The 18,284-nt window shown below is 45.4% G+C and overlaps 1 protein-coding gene across 1 annotated transcript in view; it reads left to right on the forward strand.

Annotated features, from left to right (window-relative positions):
• The first annotated feature begins 953 nt into the window (after positions 1-953).
• Positions 954-18,284, forward strand: part of HYDIN (HYDIN axonemal central pair apparatus protein) — a 269,552-nt gene continuing 252,221 nt past the window's right edge. Inside the window, exons 1-6 of the mRNA XM_032231077.1 lie at positions 954-1,073; positions 2,710-2,835; positions 4,679-4,798; positions 5,795-5,929; positions 15,428-15,627; positions 17,428-17,552. Of these exons, the coding sequence (XP_032086968.1) occupies positions 954-1,073; positions 2,710-2,835; positions 4,679-4,798; positions 5,795-5,929; positions 15,428-15,627; positions 17,428-17,552 (826 nt within the window). The remainder of the gene's footprint in view (positions 1,074-2,709; positions 2,836-4,678; positions 4,799-5,794; positions 5,930-15,427; positions 15,628-17,427; positions 17,553-18,284) is intronic.

The following is an 18,284-nucleotide window of genomic DNA, read 5'->3' on the forward strand; positions in this document are numbered from 1 at the left end:
AGCGTGCGGGCCTGGCGGCGTTGGGGATCCGAGTACCGAGCTTCGGGTCGTTGAGTAGGCGCGCTCGGCCGGCCTGCGTGCCCTCGAACGCCTCCCCGTCGCCGGCGCACTCCCGAACCCGCAGCCCCGCAGAAGCTGCCGCCGGGGACCTTCCGGAGATCGCTTCGTCGGTTCGCCTGGTTAGTCCTGGGCTGCCCGCCCGCCCGCCGTAAGGGAAGCGCAGTCGGGGGCACCCGGGAGGGCGCGGCCGGCGGTGGGCGAAGCGGCGAGCGGACGGATTTCTGCCACGCTTCCTCCCCGCCTGCGCTCCTGGTTTTTACAGTCTGTTAGCCTGAAGTGCTTACAGACTGTAAAAACCCTGGAAAAGGGGGCTAGGCGAAGGCTTTGGCTCCCGAGGGAAGGGATGAGTGGCGGGGTTAGTAGACAGGGCAAACTCCCCTCGCAGGAACCTCCGGGCCGCCCTTCCCGTCTGGAGGAGGAGGAGGAGGAAAGCGGTGCAGCAGATTCCACCCGGAGCCTCCCTGAGACCTGCCCTGTTCCAGCTGCCTGGGTACCCCGCCTGCAAAGGCCCTTTGGGGCCCTCAGCAGCCGTTAAGGGAAGGCAGGCCGTTCCCTGCAACGGTCCCAATTCAAAGGCGGTGTCGGCGTCTGTCGGGCGGGCTCAGCCTGGAGAGGGGAGCGTCTCCCGCAGAACCAGCCAATTGTCAGACCCAAAGGAAGAAACTGAAAGAGATCCCAACTGCTCCGTTGTTTCTGAAACTGGAGTCAGAGTTTACAAGGAAAAAAATAATACTTGCAAGATAGAAAACGATCTAAAGGTTTTTTGTTTTTTTTACTCCTTTTTCCCTTGAGGGTCTATTTGTCATTGACAGTCCAAATGATACTATGCATTTCAGATACTTTCCCTTCCCAGCTTTTAAAGAAGTTTATTCTTTTTTCAGAGGCTGACAAAGATGCTAGCAGATCGAGCCCGGAAATCTCTGCTTCCTTTGAAGTTACCAGAAGGATTTCAGAGCAAAGTGGTTGCACCACGCAATGCAAAGTTGGTTACAGAAGAAAAGAAGGATGCTCCAGTATGTTCCTTTGGGGATGGATGGACACATGTGGATATTTGAAAATGGGTCATGGGATAAAGGAAAACTTCCTTGGGTTGACCTTCACACCTGTTGACTATATGGCCTCAATTGTGTTGTTTTCTTGACAACATTAATGCTTTACTACTACCTTCTGCTTAGCTGATTTCTGACTTCCCAGTAGAATAACACTTTATTAAACTTGCACATCACCTGACTCTCAACAACTTTGGGTGACTCACAGCAATCAGCAAAGAAATTGCAATAAAATTAGTAAATTACAAAAATATGATAGCAAGTATGGTGACTAGAGGGTTTCCACACTTCCTTGCTGAAGGCCTGGGTAAAGGTTGGCCTAGTCACCAACCTTGAGATTTCTGGATGGTTTCCTATCAGTGTCTGAAAACACTCATTTCCCAGAAAGCAAACTAGAACAATAAGCAAAAGTAACTGAGAGCCAGTTTGATCTAATAAAGTACCATGCCAGAAACAAGGAAGCTGTGAGTTCTAGTTTCACCTTAGGCATGAAAGCTCCTGGGTGATTTTGGGCCAGTGCCTCTCTCTGAGCCCAACTCCCTTGATAGGGTTGTTGTGGGGAGAAAAGGAGGAAGAAGGTGTGTTGGATATGTCTGTCACCTTGAGTTATTTATAAAAATAATAAAGATAGATTTAAAAAGTACATCTAAAAAAATAGTTTAACCAAAAATACAATTCCAAAACAGGTGAAGTCTGAGACTGAACTTGCACTTTTCAGATCCAGCGTCCAATTCATGGAGGAATGTCAGGATAAATGGACCCAAGTAATGAAGTACTGGTGGTCCTTGACTTAAGATATCAGTTGGGAATATCCAGCGCTATACAAAGCATCCCTGAACTCCCAGCTGCTGCCATTACCCAAATCCCATGAATCCCATAGTCCTTAGGCAAGACAATTTCCTGTCAGCTTCTCACACCAAAGTGTCAGTGGGGAAGCAAGCAGGAAGCTGCAAGTCGCAGGTTGCAGGTGCCAGGTGGGGAAAGGAGCAAGGGGGTATAGGTGTGTGTGTGCAGGAAATCACGGGGAGGTAGGGCAGTGTATGAGCAGAGACATGGGAGGGGCAAGTCAGGAAAGTGGCACCAGTTGGTGGTAGGAGAAGTGCAGTGAGAGCTGGGGAGGTTGCATGGAACTTCAAGACCTGGTTGTAACCACTGTTTGTTTAGCACTGTCATAACATCAGCTTTGGTAAGCAAATAGTGGTAGATTGAGGGATACTGACCACTAAGGGCTGCAGGATGCTGAGATATATTTAGTGTATCACAGGCTCCTATTGCATAGAAATCAAAGTTAATGAAGATCAATGTAATGCAAAACAAAGAATACAACGTCTCCACAACTATCCATCAGAAATGGCTTTGTTCATCCTAAGGAAAATAAGGAAGCATAGAAGAAAGCTGCAAATTAAGGTTATTACAAATGAAAATTCCAATAATTGAAATGGACAATCTGCATTTATGACTTTTTAAAGAATTTAAGTGGGAAATCATTCTTTTGTTTGGACTCTACCACAACAGGTTGTAAGCACATCTTATGAAACAGGAACAGCAGGAAGAGCCAGTCTTGATGAAGGTGTTGATGCAATTTTGCTTCTCTTTGCAGCTGACACCCTCGGCTTTTCTAAAAGAGATATCTCTCACAACGGAACAAAGGCTGGCAAGCACCCATGAAGTACACTTGCCTCGCATTATTCAGCTTTTGGACATGAATGAAACCTCACATCAGAAAGTAAGCATTTTTTCTACTTTAGTGTAGGACTTCTGGGGCTTCTTACAATACACAGGCATAAAAAGATATGGCACAGGATTTTATTAGCTTAAAAAAGATAAATAAATACTTGTATATTTTTATATTAAAAAAGAGAAGAGATGTCAAAGGTAATAGGAATTATTTGAAAAATCCTAAGGCAAAATTTGTTGTGGCATCCAGGAAGTGAGAATGGGAGTGGTCTAATCGGGGCCATGTCTCAAAATGGCATTCTTGGAGTTGTGCCTATTGATGGGAATCATCCAAATAAGAACATCCAAATGGGGCTGTTTTTCAGTTTACCCCATGCAATAGCAATTTATTAAAGTGAACCTTCAATTTAATTGATTTCTGGTTAGCAGAATTTAGATGCATCTAAATAAAGTATGCCATGTGTTACATGCTTGTGTGTATTCCTGTCTGCCACCTTATTATGCATATATGAAATGCCTGACATTACTGTAATAGAGAGGCAGTTTGGTCTAGTGATTAAGGTTAGAAACTGGGAGACCATGAGATCTAATACCGCTTTAGGATCTAGTCCCTAGACTTTGAGCCAATGACTCTCTTTGAGCCAAACCAACCTCATAAGGTTATTGTTGTGGGAAAATTAGGAGGAGGGATTTATCCCTTGAGCTGTTTATCAAAGTAATGAAGGTGGGATATAAATTAAATAATTAAATAAAATTCAAATTAAACATGTAAAATTCGTTGTGAGTTAACTGATATTCTGCTTGAAACCTGTTCCCTCCTAGTTTATTAAATGAATTTGTGATGATAAAACCAGTGGCCATTTGTTCTCCTTTATTGGAGTGTCAGGCCCTTTGCTCCCGAGTCTCTTACTTCATATCTAACTGGAAGAAGACTGGTCCAGGTTGCTCCCACACCGTGGCCTAGGAAACAATAGTCTCCCCCTTGGCTACTGCAGCCAAATCTCAGCAGCTGGAAATCAGCCCTAATTCTTTGCCACAAAATGAAGCCACTCCAGGCCACTGATTCATCCAGTCTTCGATTCTTCCTTGGTCATGCAGAGCACAAGCTCGCCAAGGAAGCCGCAAAGCATGAGGTGGGCCTGATATTTTTTTCCTACAAGATACTCAAATAACAAATACACACAGTCCTCAACCTACAACCACTATTCAGCTCAAAATTTCCATTGCCTAGTAATGCAGTTGTTAAGTGAGTTTTGTTGAATTTTTGAGGTTTTTTTGCCACAGTGAATCACTGCAGTTGTTAAATTAGGAACATGGTTGTTGAATGAATTTGACTTCCCCATTGACTTGCTTATCAGAGAGTCACAAAAGGCAATCACATGATTTTGAGACACTGAAACCATCATAAATGTATGCCAGTTGCCAAGCCCCTGAATATTAATCACGTCACCCTGGGGATGCTGCACCAGTGGTGTGAAAAATTACATATACCAATCACATAAGTCGATACCTGAGGAGAGGAATTGGAATCTATCCAATCTTCTGGGCTATCTAATAGTCAGCTTTTCCTGGGGAGAAAAGCTTTTGGCTGAATATCTGCCTCTGCCACGGCCCTTCAAAGCACCAGGGATTTGCCATACCCCCATATGACCAGAGTTGAGAGAGCTCCAAGGCTTAGTTTTATTTAACAAACACAGCTGTGAGTAACCTGAGTGGTTGACTGTGGCTAAGTTTTAAACTGATCTCACATTTGACACTGATTTGGTCTATTTAATGGATCTTATTGCCAGTGTCATCTGCTCTTTACCTGAAGGCGTAATGGTTATAGATGCAATGTAACTGCACTGTAAGCAACCCCAGTATTATTTCCATCTGTTGCTCTACATCTTCAGTTCTCCTCTGTTGATCTGGATCGGACTCTGTTTCAACCATTTCCATCAGAAGTGGTTTTTCAAAACTATGCCTCTTGTGAGCTCTACGAAGTACCACTGATCCTGAGGAACAACGACAAGGTAGCCTTCATCAGCAGAATTGGGATATGGTTTGTGGGGGGGGAGACAAGTGGCTGTCCATTCTCTTCTTAAATGCCTCTGTTGTTTTTGTTAGTTGCAAAGTCGTGTCCGACCCATTGCAACCCCATGAACAACCTTCCTCCAGACCTTCCATGCATTGCTTTTTCCATGTCCTGCTTTCTGGTGCTTTGGAGAATAAATTATTCTTTGTAACAGCTCTTCAAATGCTATTATATCACTGTCTATTAGGACACTGCTATCAAGTTGGTTTAGTTGTGCATGACTCTATTTTGTTTGTTCTGGGTTAAATGTAAGACTCTTAGAGTTAGTTGAGTGGACTGTGTAATTCTATTTGTTGTCCTCACCACCCAGATCCCAGAATGCATCCAGTGGCAATCCAGGATAATAAGATTATAGTGCAGTGATTGCAAACCTTTTTCTTATGCCACACGCGCTATGGTGCATGCGCTATTTTGCACGTGCGTGCCCACTCAATTGCACACCCACCTGCGCATGCGCACGGGACAGCCCACCGTGCATATGCGTGCGACCCCTCCCCAGGCTCCAGAGGCTTTCCTGAATCCTGGGGAGGGCGAAAACAGCCTCCCCCGCCCCCCAGAAGCCAGAAATGGCCAGTTCCTGAACTTCCTGTTGGCCAGTTTTTGCCCTACCCAGCCTTTCCTGAAGCCTGGGGAGGGCAAAAAATCAGCTGTCTGGCGCGCACATGTGCATCGGAGCTGACAGCTGGCGTTCCACCAAATATGGCTCCGTGTGCCACCTGTGGCACACGTGCCATCGGTTCGCCATCACCCTGGGCATTTTTTATTGCTCAGGATGCCTGTTTGCTATGTCTTGACCTATGGGGGTTTTAAATACTTTAAATACTTTGACCAGCAGCCCCTACCCCATTTACCAAACAAAAGCCCAACTGTTTTCTTGTAATCTTGATTTAATCTGTTTACTGATTGCCTCCCTTAATTCCTGCATTTCCTGCAGATCCCACGGCTTGTGAAGATTGTTTGTGAGAGTTCACCTTACTTCAGAGTCATCAGCCCCAACGATGTGTGCAACAAAGTTGCACCTGGCATGCCCTCCACATTCCGCATTCTCTTCACTCCTGAGGAAAACAAGGTAATACTTTTTCTGATGCATTGTTCTACAAAGTCATTCTCTATAAATATGCCCACCCCCTTCCTCTGTTTCCCCGGGCTGACACCAAAATCACTTTCCCCCCTCTCTGTCAGAATGATTACAAAACTGGCAGACCGAATGCATGAATCCTAGCAATACTACAACACAAATCTGTGAAACACACAGCATATGTATGTGTGTGTGAGAGAGAGAGTGAGTGTGTGTGTGTGTGTGTGTGAGAGAGAGAGAGAGGGAGTGGGGGTGGAGAGAAAAATAAGATGTGGAAGATATATTATGATGAAGTAGTGCATATATAAAGGGGGCAAGTCTTGGATCACAATAATACTTCCCTCACCTTGTCTTACTTCCCCCTCCCCTTCTGGACACTGCTGCATTCAAACAAGATGGACCAGAGGAATGCCGTTGATATAATTTACTTGGACTTCAGTAAGGCATTTGATAAAGTAGATCATAACCTACTACTAGATAAAGTATATCTTCCCTCCATCATCCCCCTCTACCCAAATAATAAAAGAAAATGAGGAAAAAAAATAGATAAAGTAGAAAAATGTGGGTTAGACAGCATCACCACCGGATGGATGTACCCTAAGGCTCTGTTTTAGGCCCAGTACTCTTCAACATCTTCATCAATGATTTGTATTGAGGGGATAAATGGGGAACTCATCAAATTTGCAGATGACACCAAGCTGGCAGAAATAGCTAACACTCCAGAAGATAGGTTTAAGATACAGAAGGATCTTGACAAACTGGAATATTGGGCACTATCTAACAAAATCAAATTCAATGGTGAAAAAAGTAAGGTTCTACATTTAGGCAAGAAAAACGAAATGCACAGGTACAGTATAGGTAGTACCTTGATCAATAGTAACTGAGAGGGATCTTGGAGTCCTAGTGGATAACCATTTAAATATGAGCCAGCAGTGTGCAGCAGCTGCCAAAAAAGCCAACACAGTTCTAGACTACATAAACAGAGGGTTAGAATCAAGGTCACGTGAAGTGTTAATATCACTTTATAATGCTTTGGTAAGGCCAAACGTGGAATACTGCATTCAGTTTTGGTCACCACAATGTAAAAAAGATGTGGAGATTCTAAAAAGAGTGCAGAGAAGAGCAACAAGGATAATTAGGGGACTGGAGGCTAAAATATATGAAGAAAGGTTGCAGGAACTGGGTATGTTTAGTTTAATTAAAAGAAGGATTAAGGGAGACATGATAGCAGTGTTCCAATATCTCAGGGGTTGCCACAAAGAAGAGGAAGTCAAACTATTCTCCAAAGCACCTGAGGGTAGAACAAGAAGCAATGGGTGGAAACTAATCAAGGAAAGAAGCATCTTAGAACTGAGGAGAAATTTCCTGACAGAACAATTAATCAGTGGAACAACTTGCCTCCAGAAATTGTGAATGCTCCAACACTGGAAGTCTTTAAGGAGATGTTGGATAACCATTTGTCTGAAGTGGTGTAGGGTTTCCTGCCTAGGCAGGGGGTTGGACTAGAAGACCTCCAGGATCCCTTCTAACTCTGCTATTCTATTCTATTCTATTCTATTCTAAGATGGCAGAAAATTAGTCTTACAAGAGAAGATAGACAGAAATTGATCTGACACATCTTGCTTACTATAATTGTTTTGGTTTAATTAACATGTATGAAGCGAGCCATTGGTTATTAAACAAGCCTCAATAGCAGTACAATGCACTTGTACTCACTCTGTCTATCTACAGTGAATATCTGCATTGCAAAAAGATTGCTGTGTCAGCGTTCCAGAAAAATCAACTCCAATTGAAAACTCCCAAGACAGACATTTTCTCAAAGTTCCATTTTATTAGAGCAGGTATACTGGCACATCTGAGAGTTCCAGGATTTTCCTCAGTAAGTCAAAAGTCCAAATCCAACCCCTGCACCCATCAGTCCCTCACATGGTCCAATCCCCATCCGTTCCAACTTGAGACATCACTTTAACCACTCCTCCAGGTGCAGGAATAGCATGAACCTGACCGAAAAGAAGAATGCTATTACGTCTAACTACATTCCCTCTACTAAATCCCTCCTGCTTATTTCCCAAGCACAAGAATCAGCAGGGAAGCTTCCAATGTTAATATGTCTCCCAAACCTGACAGGGTATCCTTTCCAGAGTACTAAATACGTAACCGACCCCAGTGCAGTCTGGAGTCAAGAATCTTCTTAACTTCATAATGAGTTTCACTCTGCACTATCAGTTGGGGAGGAGCAGCTGGTATGGGTCTCAGAGTAGATCCTACCGCTGGTTTCAATAAGCTGCTGTGAAACTCCAGATGTATTTTCCCCAGTATTTGAGGGAGGCTAAGTTGGACAGTAACAGGGTTAATCACTTTCACTCATACAAATAGGACTGAGGAATTTAGGTCCGAATTTCTTGCTCGGTAACCTCAATTTTAGCTATTTAGTTGAAAAGTATACTTTGTCTCCTATTCGAAAACACATCGACCTGTGTTTGTCTGCCTCTTTTTTATATTTCTCAGCTGATTCCACTTAACCTTTCTTAGTATTCTCCCACCCTTTTTGTAATGAGGCCAACCATTCTGTTAGGGACATGGAAGTGGGTGGTTCTCTAGGCAATTCAGGCATAGGCACAAAATCCATGCCGGTAGTTATTAGAAAAGGAGTCAACGCTGTACTACTATGTACTGCATTATTATAAGCCACTTGTACGAACAGTAGGAAATCCACCCAGTTTTCTTGTTGATAATTTACATAACATCTAATGTACAGTATTGTTCCACCATTGCATTCAATCGCTCTGCCGATCTGTAAGTAGCGGGTTGAAAAGCTGAGCTAAGGCCCTGGGATGATCCAATGGACCTCAGGAACTCCTCCAGAACTTAGCAGTAAATTGGACTCTGCGATCTGCTATTACTTGTGTGGAACGCCATGAAGCCTGTAAATGTGCTTCACAAAAAGTCTTGTCAGCTTTTTGGCAGAAGGCAGTCTGTTGCAGGCTGTGAAGAGAATAAATCTCTTATTTGGAGAATAAATCAATCACAGTCCAAATCACCGAATTTTCTTCACTTTCCGGGAGTTTGACAATAAAGTCCATTGTAATCTCCTCCCAGGGTTTTGTGGGTTTGGCCACTAGCTGGAGAAACCAAGAGGGCTTCCCTGGTCTGGATTATATGGTGGCATAAATAGCACAGCTTTTAATGTAAAACCTGTATGTCGGTTTTTGATCTTTGGCACCAGAATTGTCTCCTAACCAAATGTAGGGTTTTTAAAAATCCAAAGTGTTCCCCTAATCAAGAATCCTGACTGTTTTAGCACCATTAGTCTTATGCAGCTGGGCACATAAATCTTACTTCCTTTCTAAGTCAGTCCCTCCTTCAAAGTTAAGTCTGTTTGGTTTTCTTTAAACCAGGTATCCTTTTGACAGTGCAGCTTTTAATTCCGCTGTCAACTTGTCTTCAGGGAGGTTGGAATGGCATTTGGTTTGTGCTCTAGTGATTGTTTGGGCTGCTGGTTGGGCTTTGGAAATTATGGCATGTACTATCTCTCTCTGTCGGCTGTCAAATTGGGGTTTTCTGGACAAAGCGTCAACCAATAGGTCCCCCCCCCCCGAATGTATTTTAGGGTGAAGTTAAAGTTTTTCAAATACTGAGCCCAACAAACTTGTTTGGGAGAAAGTTTTCAAGGAGTCTTCAGAGCCTCGAGGTTTTTATGATCAGTCCACACTTCGAAAGGCTCCTTAGCCCCTCTAGAAAATATGTCCAGGATAAGAGAGCCCATCGCACCATAAAGACGTCTTTTTTCCAGACCACCCATCTGTGTTCAATGTCAGTCAATGTTTTTGACACATTAGCACAAGGCATTAATTCGTCTTGCGAGTTCTTTTGAAGTAGAACAGCCACTACAGCCACGTCACTAGCGTCAGCTTGGACTATAAAGGGTTTATTTGGATCAGGATGCTGGAAGATTGGCTCCGCCACCAACAGGCACTTTAAATGTTCAAAGGATTTTTCACAGTCCATTGTCCAAGCGAGAGATTGGCTAGATTTTGGCTTGGTCGGAGATGGGCCGGTTTTTAGTAACTCAGTTACTAAAGGGCTTCGGAAGGCATTTTAGAACGTTCGGAGCGTTCGAGTGTGGAGAACGTTTGGAGAGCGTTTGGAGCGCCTGGAGGTGTCTGGAGACCAGGGTACGAACGATTCTTTTTGGGGGGCCGACGCTGGCAGCCGATTAGAGTGGACTGGCAGCGGACTAGAGACCTAGCTGGTCGGAGAGAGCCCGACCCCCCCATCTAGTAACTGGCTGGGAGACCTTCACCTCCCCCCCCTCTTTTTTGCTATTTACTTGCCGTGATTGTCGTGGTGCCTTTGCTGCTGAGACCGTTTGAAAACGCTGAAGACGCTGCGGCCCAGCTTTGGAGGACATCGTGGCTTGGCTGTAGAGGGGGTTGTGTGTGTGTCTCCTCGCGATCATCATTGGGCCTGGAGTTTATGGGGATTGTGACTGTTGTAGGGCTGTTGTCGGCTTGTTAGACCTTGTTTGTTGCTACGATTGGGAGAACGCTGTGGAGAACTCTGTGGCTAAGTTCTTGGAAGACATCGTCCCTGCGTGGCTTGGGAGTCTTTGACTTAGCCATGATTACCATCTTTATTATCCATCTTTACTATCCACTTGAATTGGCTCCCCCAATTATCTTTATTATCCACCTGAATTGGCTCCCCCAATTATGTTTCATCTCGATAGACTTAGCTCACCGGACTTTTCAGCTCTGCATTCCTCCCCCCAGACTGCATTTATTATCGGGGCTCTCAATACCTATTACTATCTTAAAGACTTTAGCCTTTGTAACACCTCCCCCTGGACCTGGATTATACACTTTCCTGTTGCTAGACCCTCCACTAGACTTATAGAGGAGAAGGCAAGATTCAAGATCTCTTATATAACCTTACGAACTCGCGCAACTGCACAATTTTAATTGGTATGGTGAGTGTATGGGTTTGCTTGTGATTGAATGAATGGCCCACTTTTATTACTCCATTATATTGTATTTTATGTGTTTTTAACTATTACGTGGGGACTGTCTGAGTGAATAAATGAGTGTGTCTGATTCGGAGGACCTGCCGGGGTATGCGGGGGTCACCGGGGTGGTTGGGGGGACTACGGCCACGGGAGAGGGTCGGAGCATTGCGGTCATAACAGGGAGAGGCAGATATGGCGGGGACTTTAGGGCTGGCCATTACCGGGGAAGGAGGGCTCGCTACATCACAGAGATCCCTCCTTCCGGCCCTATGAGTCCCACTCCAAGGTCAGATGGCGCGAGTAATCGGGACCCTGGTCTCAGGCTGCTGTCGCTAAATGCCAGGTCTGTTGTTCACAAGGCTCCCCTCGTCCAGGACTTAATTTTAGACGAGAGGGCAGACCTGGCATGTATTACTGAGACATGGCTGGGCACAGAGGGAGGAGTCCCCCTCGTAGAGATGTGCCCAGACGGATTTCAGGTGCTTCATCAGCCGAGAGCCCAGGGAAGGGGTGGCGGTGTGGCTATTGTTGTCCGGGAGTCTTTAGCACCTCGTAGGATCCCTGCTCCGGAGCTTGTCGGGTGTGAGTCCCTACTGGTGAAGTTGGACCTCAAGGGTCAAGTGGGTCTGCTGCTAACGTACCTGCCTCCCAACTGCGTTGCAGCAGCCCTCCCCTCGCTCCTCGAGTCGGTAGCCGAGCTAGCAATTGAGTTCCCTAGGCTCATGGTTCTGGGGGACTTCAATTTGCCTTCGCTCGGTGAACACTCTGATGGAGCGCAGGAGTTCATGGCCTCCATGACAGCCATGGGCTTGACCCAGGTAATCCGAGGCCCAACCCACTCAGCGGGTCACACACTCGACCTCGTATTCCTCTCGGAGCAGTGGACTTGTGATCTTGGTCTGAGGGGTAATGAGATCATACCCCTGTCGTGGTCAGACCACTGCCTACTGAGGCTAGACTTCCGGAGGCCAAACCCCCACCGTAGGGAGGAGGAACCGACCAGGTGGTTCCGCCCCAGGCGACTTATGGACCCCTTAAGCTTCCAGACGGAGCTTGGGGTTATTCCTGATACTCTCACCCACAGTTTGGCGGAGACTCTTGTTGCTGCCTGGCACTCGGCAGCATCAGAGTCTCTTGACCGGATTGCGCCACTACGGCCCCTCCGGGTCGGCGGATCCCGGAGGCCTCCTTGGTTTACCGAGGAGCTCCGGGAGATGAAGCGCCAGAGGAGACGCCTAGAGCACTTGTGGAGGTCCGATAGGTCCGAATCGAACCGAGCACTTCTGACAGCATGCACCAAGGAATACATCCGGGCACTAAGGACAACTAAAAGAACACACATTGCCACCTTGGTTGCGTCCGCCGAGTCCCGCCCAGCCGCCCTGTTTAGGATAACCCGCTCCCTCCTAAATAGGAGGGAGGCAGGGGACCCCTTACAGGGTAAGGCTGAGGAGTATGTCCAGTTCTTGGCGGACAAAGTTGCTCGGTTTCGGTCGGACTTGGACTCCACTCCCGCAGATCCAGCCGAGACACAGGGGGATAACTTGGCAGACCATCTCTGGGTTGAGTTTCAGGATGTTGCCTCCGGGGATGTGGACAAGGCTATGTGAGCTGTGAGCGCCTCCACCTGTATACTGGACCCGTGTCCCTCCTGGCTGGTTGCCAACAGCAGTGAGGTGACACGAGGCTGGATCCAGGCGGTCGTTACCGCCTCCCTTCGGGAGGGGCACTTCCCCGCCGCACTCAAAGCGGCGGTGGTGAGACCCCTCCTGAAGAAACCATCCTTGGATCCAGCCGTTCTTAATAACTACCGTCCAGTCTCCAACCTTCCCTTTGTTGGGAAGGTTGTTGAGAAGGTGGTGGCCTTCCAGCTTCAGCGTACCTTGGAGGAAGCTAGCTATCTTGACCCCTTCCAGTCCGGCTTCAGGCCCGGTTACAGCACAGAAACCGCTTTGATCGCATTGACCGATGATCTCTGGAGAGCCAGAGATGGAGGCCATGCGTCCATCCTAGTTCTCCTTGACTTCTCAGCGGCTTTCGATACCATCGACCATGGTATCCTTCTGCGACGACTGCGGGAGGTGGGAGTGGGAGGCACTGTTTTGCAGTGGTTCTCCTCCTACCTCTCGGACAGGTCGCAGTCGGTGTTGGTGGGGGGGCAGAGATCGTCCCCGAGGCCCCTAACTTATGGGGTGCCGCAGGGTTCGGTCTTATCCCCCCTACTATTCAACATATACATGAAACCGCTGGGTGAGATCATTCGGAGGCACGGGATAAAATACCATCAATACGCGGACGATACACAGTTGTATCTGTCCGCCCCGTGCCAACTCAATGAAGCGGTGGACGTGATGAACCGGGGTCTTGAGGCCGTTAAGGACTGGATGAGAGCTAACAAACTGGTACTCAACCCAGACAAGACCGAGTGGCTGTTGTGTTTCCCTCCCAACAATTTGGCCAACGTTCCATCACTCAGGCTGGGGGGTCAAAATTTATACCCCTCAGACAGGGTCCGCAACTTGGGAGTCCTCCTGGACCCACAGTTGACTTTTGACCATCATTTGTCAGCTGTGACCAGGGGGGCATTTGCCCAGGTTCGCCTGGTACGCCAGTTGCGGCCCTACCTGAATCGGGAGGCCCTCACAACAGTCACTCGAGCCCTTGTGATCTCCAGGCTGGAATACTGCAATGTGCTCTACATGGGGCTGCCCTTGAAGAGCATCCGGCGACTTCAGCTAGTCCAGAATGCGGCCGCGCGAGTGATCGTGGGCGCACCACGGTTCGCCCACATAACACCGATCCTCCGTGAGCTGCGCTGGCTACCTGTTGATCTCCGGGTGCGCTTCAAGGTGCTACTCACCATTCATAAAGCCCTCCATGGTAGTGGATCTGACTATTTGAGAGACCGCCTTCTGCCAATTACCTCCCTTCGTCCCATCAGATCGCATAGAGTAGGCCTCCTCCGAATTCCATCCGCCAGTCAGTGCCGACTGGCGACTACGCGGAGGAGAGCCTTCTCAGTTGCAGCTCCGACGCTTTGGAACGATCTCCCCGTGGAGATTCGCACCCTCACCACCGTCCAGACCTTCCGCACAGCCCTCAAGATCTGGCTATCCCGTCAGGCCTGGGGATAAGACCCTAACCTCGCCCCACCCGAATGCTGAATGAATGTTGTGTTTTACTGGTTTATTTTTTTATTCACACATTTTCTTTTTTTTTTCTTGTGTTTTGTCTTGCACTCCCTTCCTATTAATTGTAAGCCACCCTGAGTTCCCTCAGGGAAAAGGGCGGCCTATAAATGTCAAATAAATGACAAAAAAAAATGAGTTAAAGTGAGCCTGACCTCCAGAAAGGAAGGGATGAATTATCTATAAAAATTTGCAAAATCCAGGAAGCTTTGAAGTTGCTTACACATTCTTGGGGGTTGCCAAACTAGCACAGCCTTCACCTTTCCAGGATCCATTTCGATACCTTGATTAGACACTTGGTAGCCAAGATAGTCCAAAGATTCATTATGGAATTCACATTTTCACAACTTCACGTAGAGTTGGGCAGCTAAAAGTTTTTTCAGCACTTGTCTGACTTTTCCAGGAATCCGTTTCCTTGGGCCAAGCACCTAGCCTTCGTGTCATCTCTGCAGATTCAAGGGTTCTCACCACGTCTGCAGAAGGAGAATACCGGGTCTCAATGAATTCTCCGGTATCTGTTCCCACAGCTCCTTCTGTGATCTCCTCAATCTTTGTTTTGGTTGGTGCAGGGGCTTAGCATGCCGGATAACCCCCTTTTGGGTTGCTGTTTTTTAACATAGGGATTTGGGTTAATGTCAGCATTCCAGATAAACCCAACTCCAAGAAAAACTCCAAGACAGACTTTTTCTCAAAGTTCCATTTTATTAGAGCAGGTATACTGGCACATCTGGGAAAATCTGAATCTGAGAGTTTCAGGTTTTCCCTCAGTAAGTCAAAAGTCCAAACTCATCCCCTGAACCCATCAGTCCATCACATAGTCCAATTCCCATCTGTCCTAGTTCTAGACATCCCTTCAACCACTCCTCCTCCAGGTGCAGAAATACCATGACCTTGACTGAAAAGAAGAATGCTATTATATCTAACTACATTCCCTCTACTAAATCCCCCTTGCTAATGTCCCAAGCACAAGAATGTGGCAGCGTGGAAGCTTCTGATGTTAATATGGCTCCCAAAGCTGACATGCTGGATATTTCCAACTCTCCATGAGTTTGTGGAGATTCTCCATACTTTCCTATCCTTGCAAACCGTTTTTCCCCATAACATTAATTAATACATTGCTTTTTGCTCTATAAATGTTTCACCTCTCCTTTTGAGAAATTCATCAAGTCCAACGACCAAGATTCTGGTCTCAAGTGTGTTCATATGTTGAGGACTACCTATCTGCAAGGACCTTGAACTACTCTGCAAAGGTCATGGAAGGGATTTCTCATTTTTCACATTCTTCTTTCCACCCAGGATTATTTCCATGAATTAACTTGCATTACTGAGAGGGAAAAATTCATTGTGCCTATCCGAGCAATTGGTGCCCGAGGCATTTTGGATTTCCCAGACCAACTGAATTTCTCCACATCTCCCGTCAAGAACAATACACAGAAAACTCTGCTTGTTCGGAACATTGGCAACCGAGAGGCCTACTACCAGATTACCACCCAGAGGTGAGGTCTTGAATTTTCTCCTTAGGCCAAAAGGATTAGGCAAGGGAAATAGACATCAGCAATAAGTTTGCCAGTGGTTTGGATTTTTATCTTTCACAGACTTGACAGATTTGTAGGTTTAGAGGCATAGGGCAGACTTTCACTAGCTACAAAAAACCTCTTTTGTGCTATGTTAGAAAGTGCCCATTCTGAGCTATAAATGTTTTCTTCTATCCGATATCCAGCAGATTTGAGCAGCAATTAGCCTCCTCCAAAACAGTGGCTCTGCTCAAGTATTCCAGCAGGCCATGAATCCGAGTGAGCGTGCTTCTTGCTCACACTTGCCACCTTCCTTGCCACCCTTCTCTTGTGGGCCAACCTCCTCCTGTGCTTCCAGAAGAGGCAAACAATGGTTTACCACTAATGTAGCATTGAAAAGGGGGAAGAGACGTAAACTCTCCTCATATGCATCTGAATGAAGCTTCTTTGAAAGCCAAGCTCCATCCTCTCTTGTGATTGTACCTTCTCAAGGGAAGGGGCAGGGGAAGATTAGAGCAAGGAATTGGCTTCTCCCCAACCTCCATGGACCTTTGGGTAAGCTTCACTTTTAAGTAAGATTACAATAAGGAAATGAGGAGGAAGCAGGAGAGACTGAGTGGCAGAAGGAAGTTAGGGGTCCTTGGTGTTCTCTGAGCTTGGTTGTTTTCTTGCAGACGTTTCATTATACAAACTAAGTAATATCAGTCATGATGTTACCTAGTTTGGGTAATGAAATTTCTGGAAGAAAACAACCAAGCTCAGAGAGTATCAAGGGACTCTCATTTCAATCCTGAGTACAAATATCTCCTTTATATACTGTGTATATAGTTGTTTCCTAAAGCCACCCAGAGTTGGTTGTTAGATTGAGATGGATGACATTTAAATTTAATAAATTAAATAAATAAAGAAATATTAAAACAATACTAAGAACTCTGAACAATTACCTATTTTTATTTCTGTTAAATTTTATTCTATTACTTTCAGTTCTTTTCTCTTTGGCTTGATCATATAGAATTTTATTTTTCCCTTCTACAAAATTGACGATCCCAATTCATCCCCAATATTTATAAGTTTGGATTGCAGTGAAATTAAAATATAATGAAATTGTAATGAAAAATGAAACTTATAGAAGACTATGGTGAGACCTCCAGGCTGAAGCACAGAAGCACAGAAGCATTTATACCTTCAACTGTAACAGAACGTGCAGTATGTTGCTCTCAATGGAAAAGTAGGGATAAATGCAGAGCTGTATCTGCCTTGAAAATCACCCATGTTGAACTGTGTAGCACAGTCAAACATGAGCACAAGAAACGTCTTTGGACATTTGTATTATGTATGTGATAAATTGATTTGTATTACTCCCATAAAATATTTTATAAAACTTAGATTTTGGACATACTGTATCCTATAAATTAGCCCTTCTTTGAAAAAGGTCCTACAGTGCAATGTTTTGCTCATTTAATGGCTATAAAGAGAGAATTTTAGTAGTAGATAGGAAAAAACTGTGATTGCATCCTGGTTTGTATCTGTGGGGACTGCTGTGTAAAAGTGTATGGAAGTAAAACAGGGAAGGGTGCTGTGGTTGAGGCGGGGGGACAGGTGTGGTTCGTGCCTCAGTCTGATTGAAACGGTTATTTCAGTGTGAGAAGAGAAGGAACTTCTTGTAAAATTCTTGTAGGAGCCATCTATTGTCGATTTCACTTCCAGTCACCATTTGTTTGATGTGTAATTTAATCAGGTAAACCTGGCCATAATAAGGGATGTTCCTTCTTTTAATTACAGACCATTTTCTGTCAAACCCTCAATTGGGACTCTTGGAGTAAACGAAACCACGCAATTCACTATTGACTTTTATACAGAAAAAAGTGGCAACCACTGTGAAGACCTTGTTATACATTATGATACAGGTGAGAACAGGGAAATCATATTTTTTTTTCATTTATGGAATCCTGAAATTTCAGAGTCTTTGGATCCTAGCAGTGCATTCTGCAATTATTCCTTTTTTAATGCATAATACTAAAGTGACCTATGATTACCTTGCATTGCTGGATTAGATTTTCGTTGCAGCTGATGATACTGTAGATGAGCCATTCCCAATGAGAGAGAAACTCTGCCATCTACTCTGAGAACTTTTAGGGAGGAGATAACTTCACCCTCTTCTTCTCACACAATATACCAGCACTGAGCTGCCTCTTATTCCTCTGGAATGCACCCCTTCCCTCCAGGATATTCAAAGTACTTGGCTTACAATTATTTTGTTTAGTGACTGTTCAAAGTTAGAACAGCACTGAAAAAATGACTTATTACACTGTCAACTGTTTGACTATTGTACCCAAAATAAGAAAACACTCTCGGCAGCTTTGAATTCCTCAAGTAAAACTTTATTGGATACACCATTTTGGTATTGAAGAATCAAAACCAGCTCTGGTTTTCCCACACAAACAGCAACTTCCCTTTCTCCCCACTTCTGGATGATCACATTGTGCAATTTCCATCTCTTTCTCAAACACCTGCAGTGGTGACCTTGATGGTTACCAGGCTCTCATAGACTACGCACACACTCTCAGCATTCTATTTGCTCCTTCCCTCTCCCCAGTTCATTGTCAAATTGAAAAGTGTTAAGGTTTGAAAGAAGCAAA

Source organism: Thamnophis elegans, chromosome 14 (assembly GCF_009769535.1).
Source record: "Thamnophis elegans isolate rThaEle1 chromosome 14, rThaEle1.pri, whole genome shotgun sequence".
NCBI lineage: Eukaryota > Metazoa > Chordata > Lepidosauria > Squamata > Colubridae > Thamnophis > Thamnophis elegans.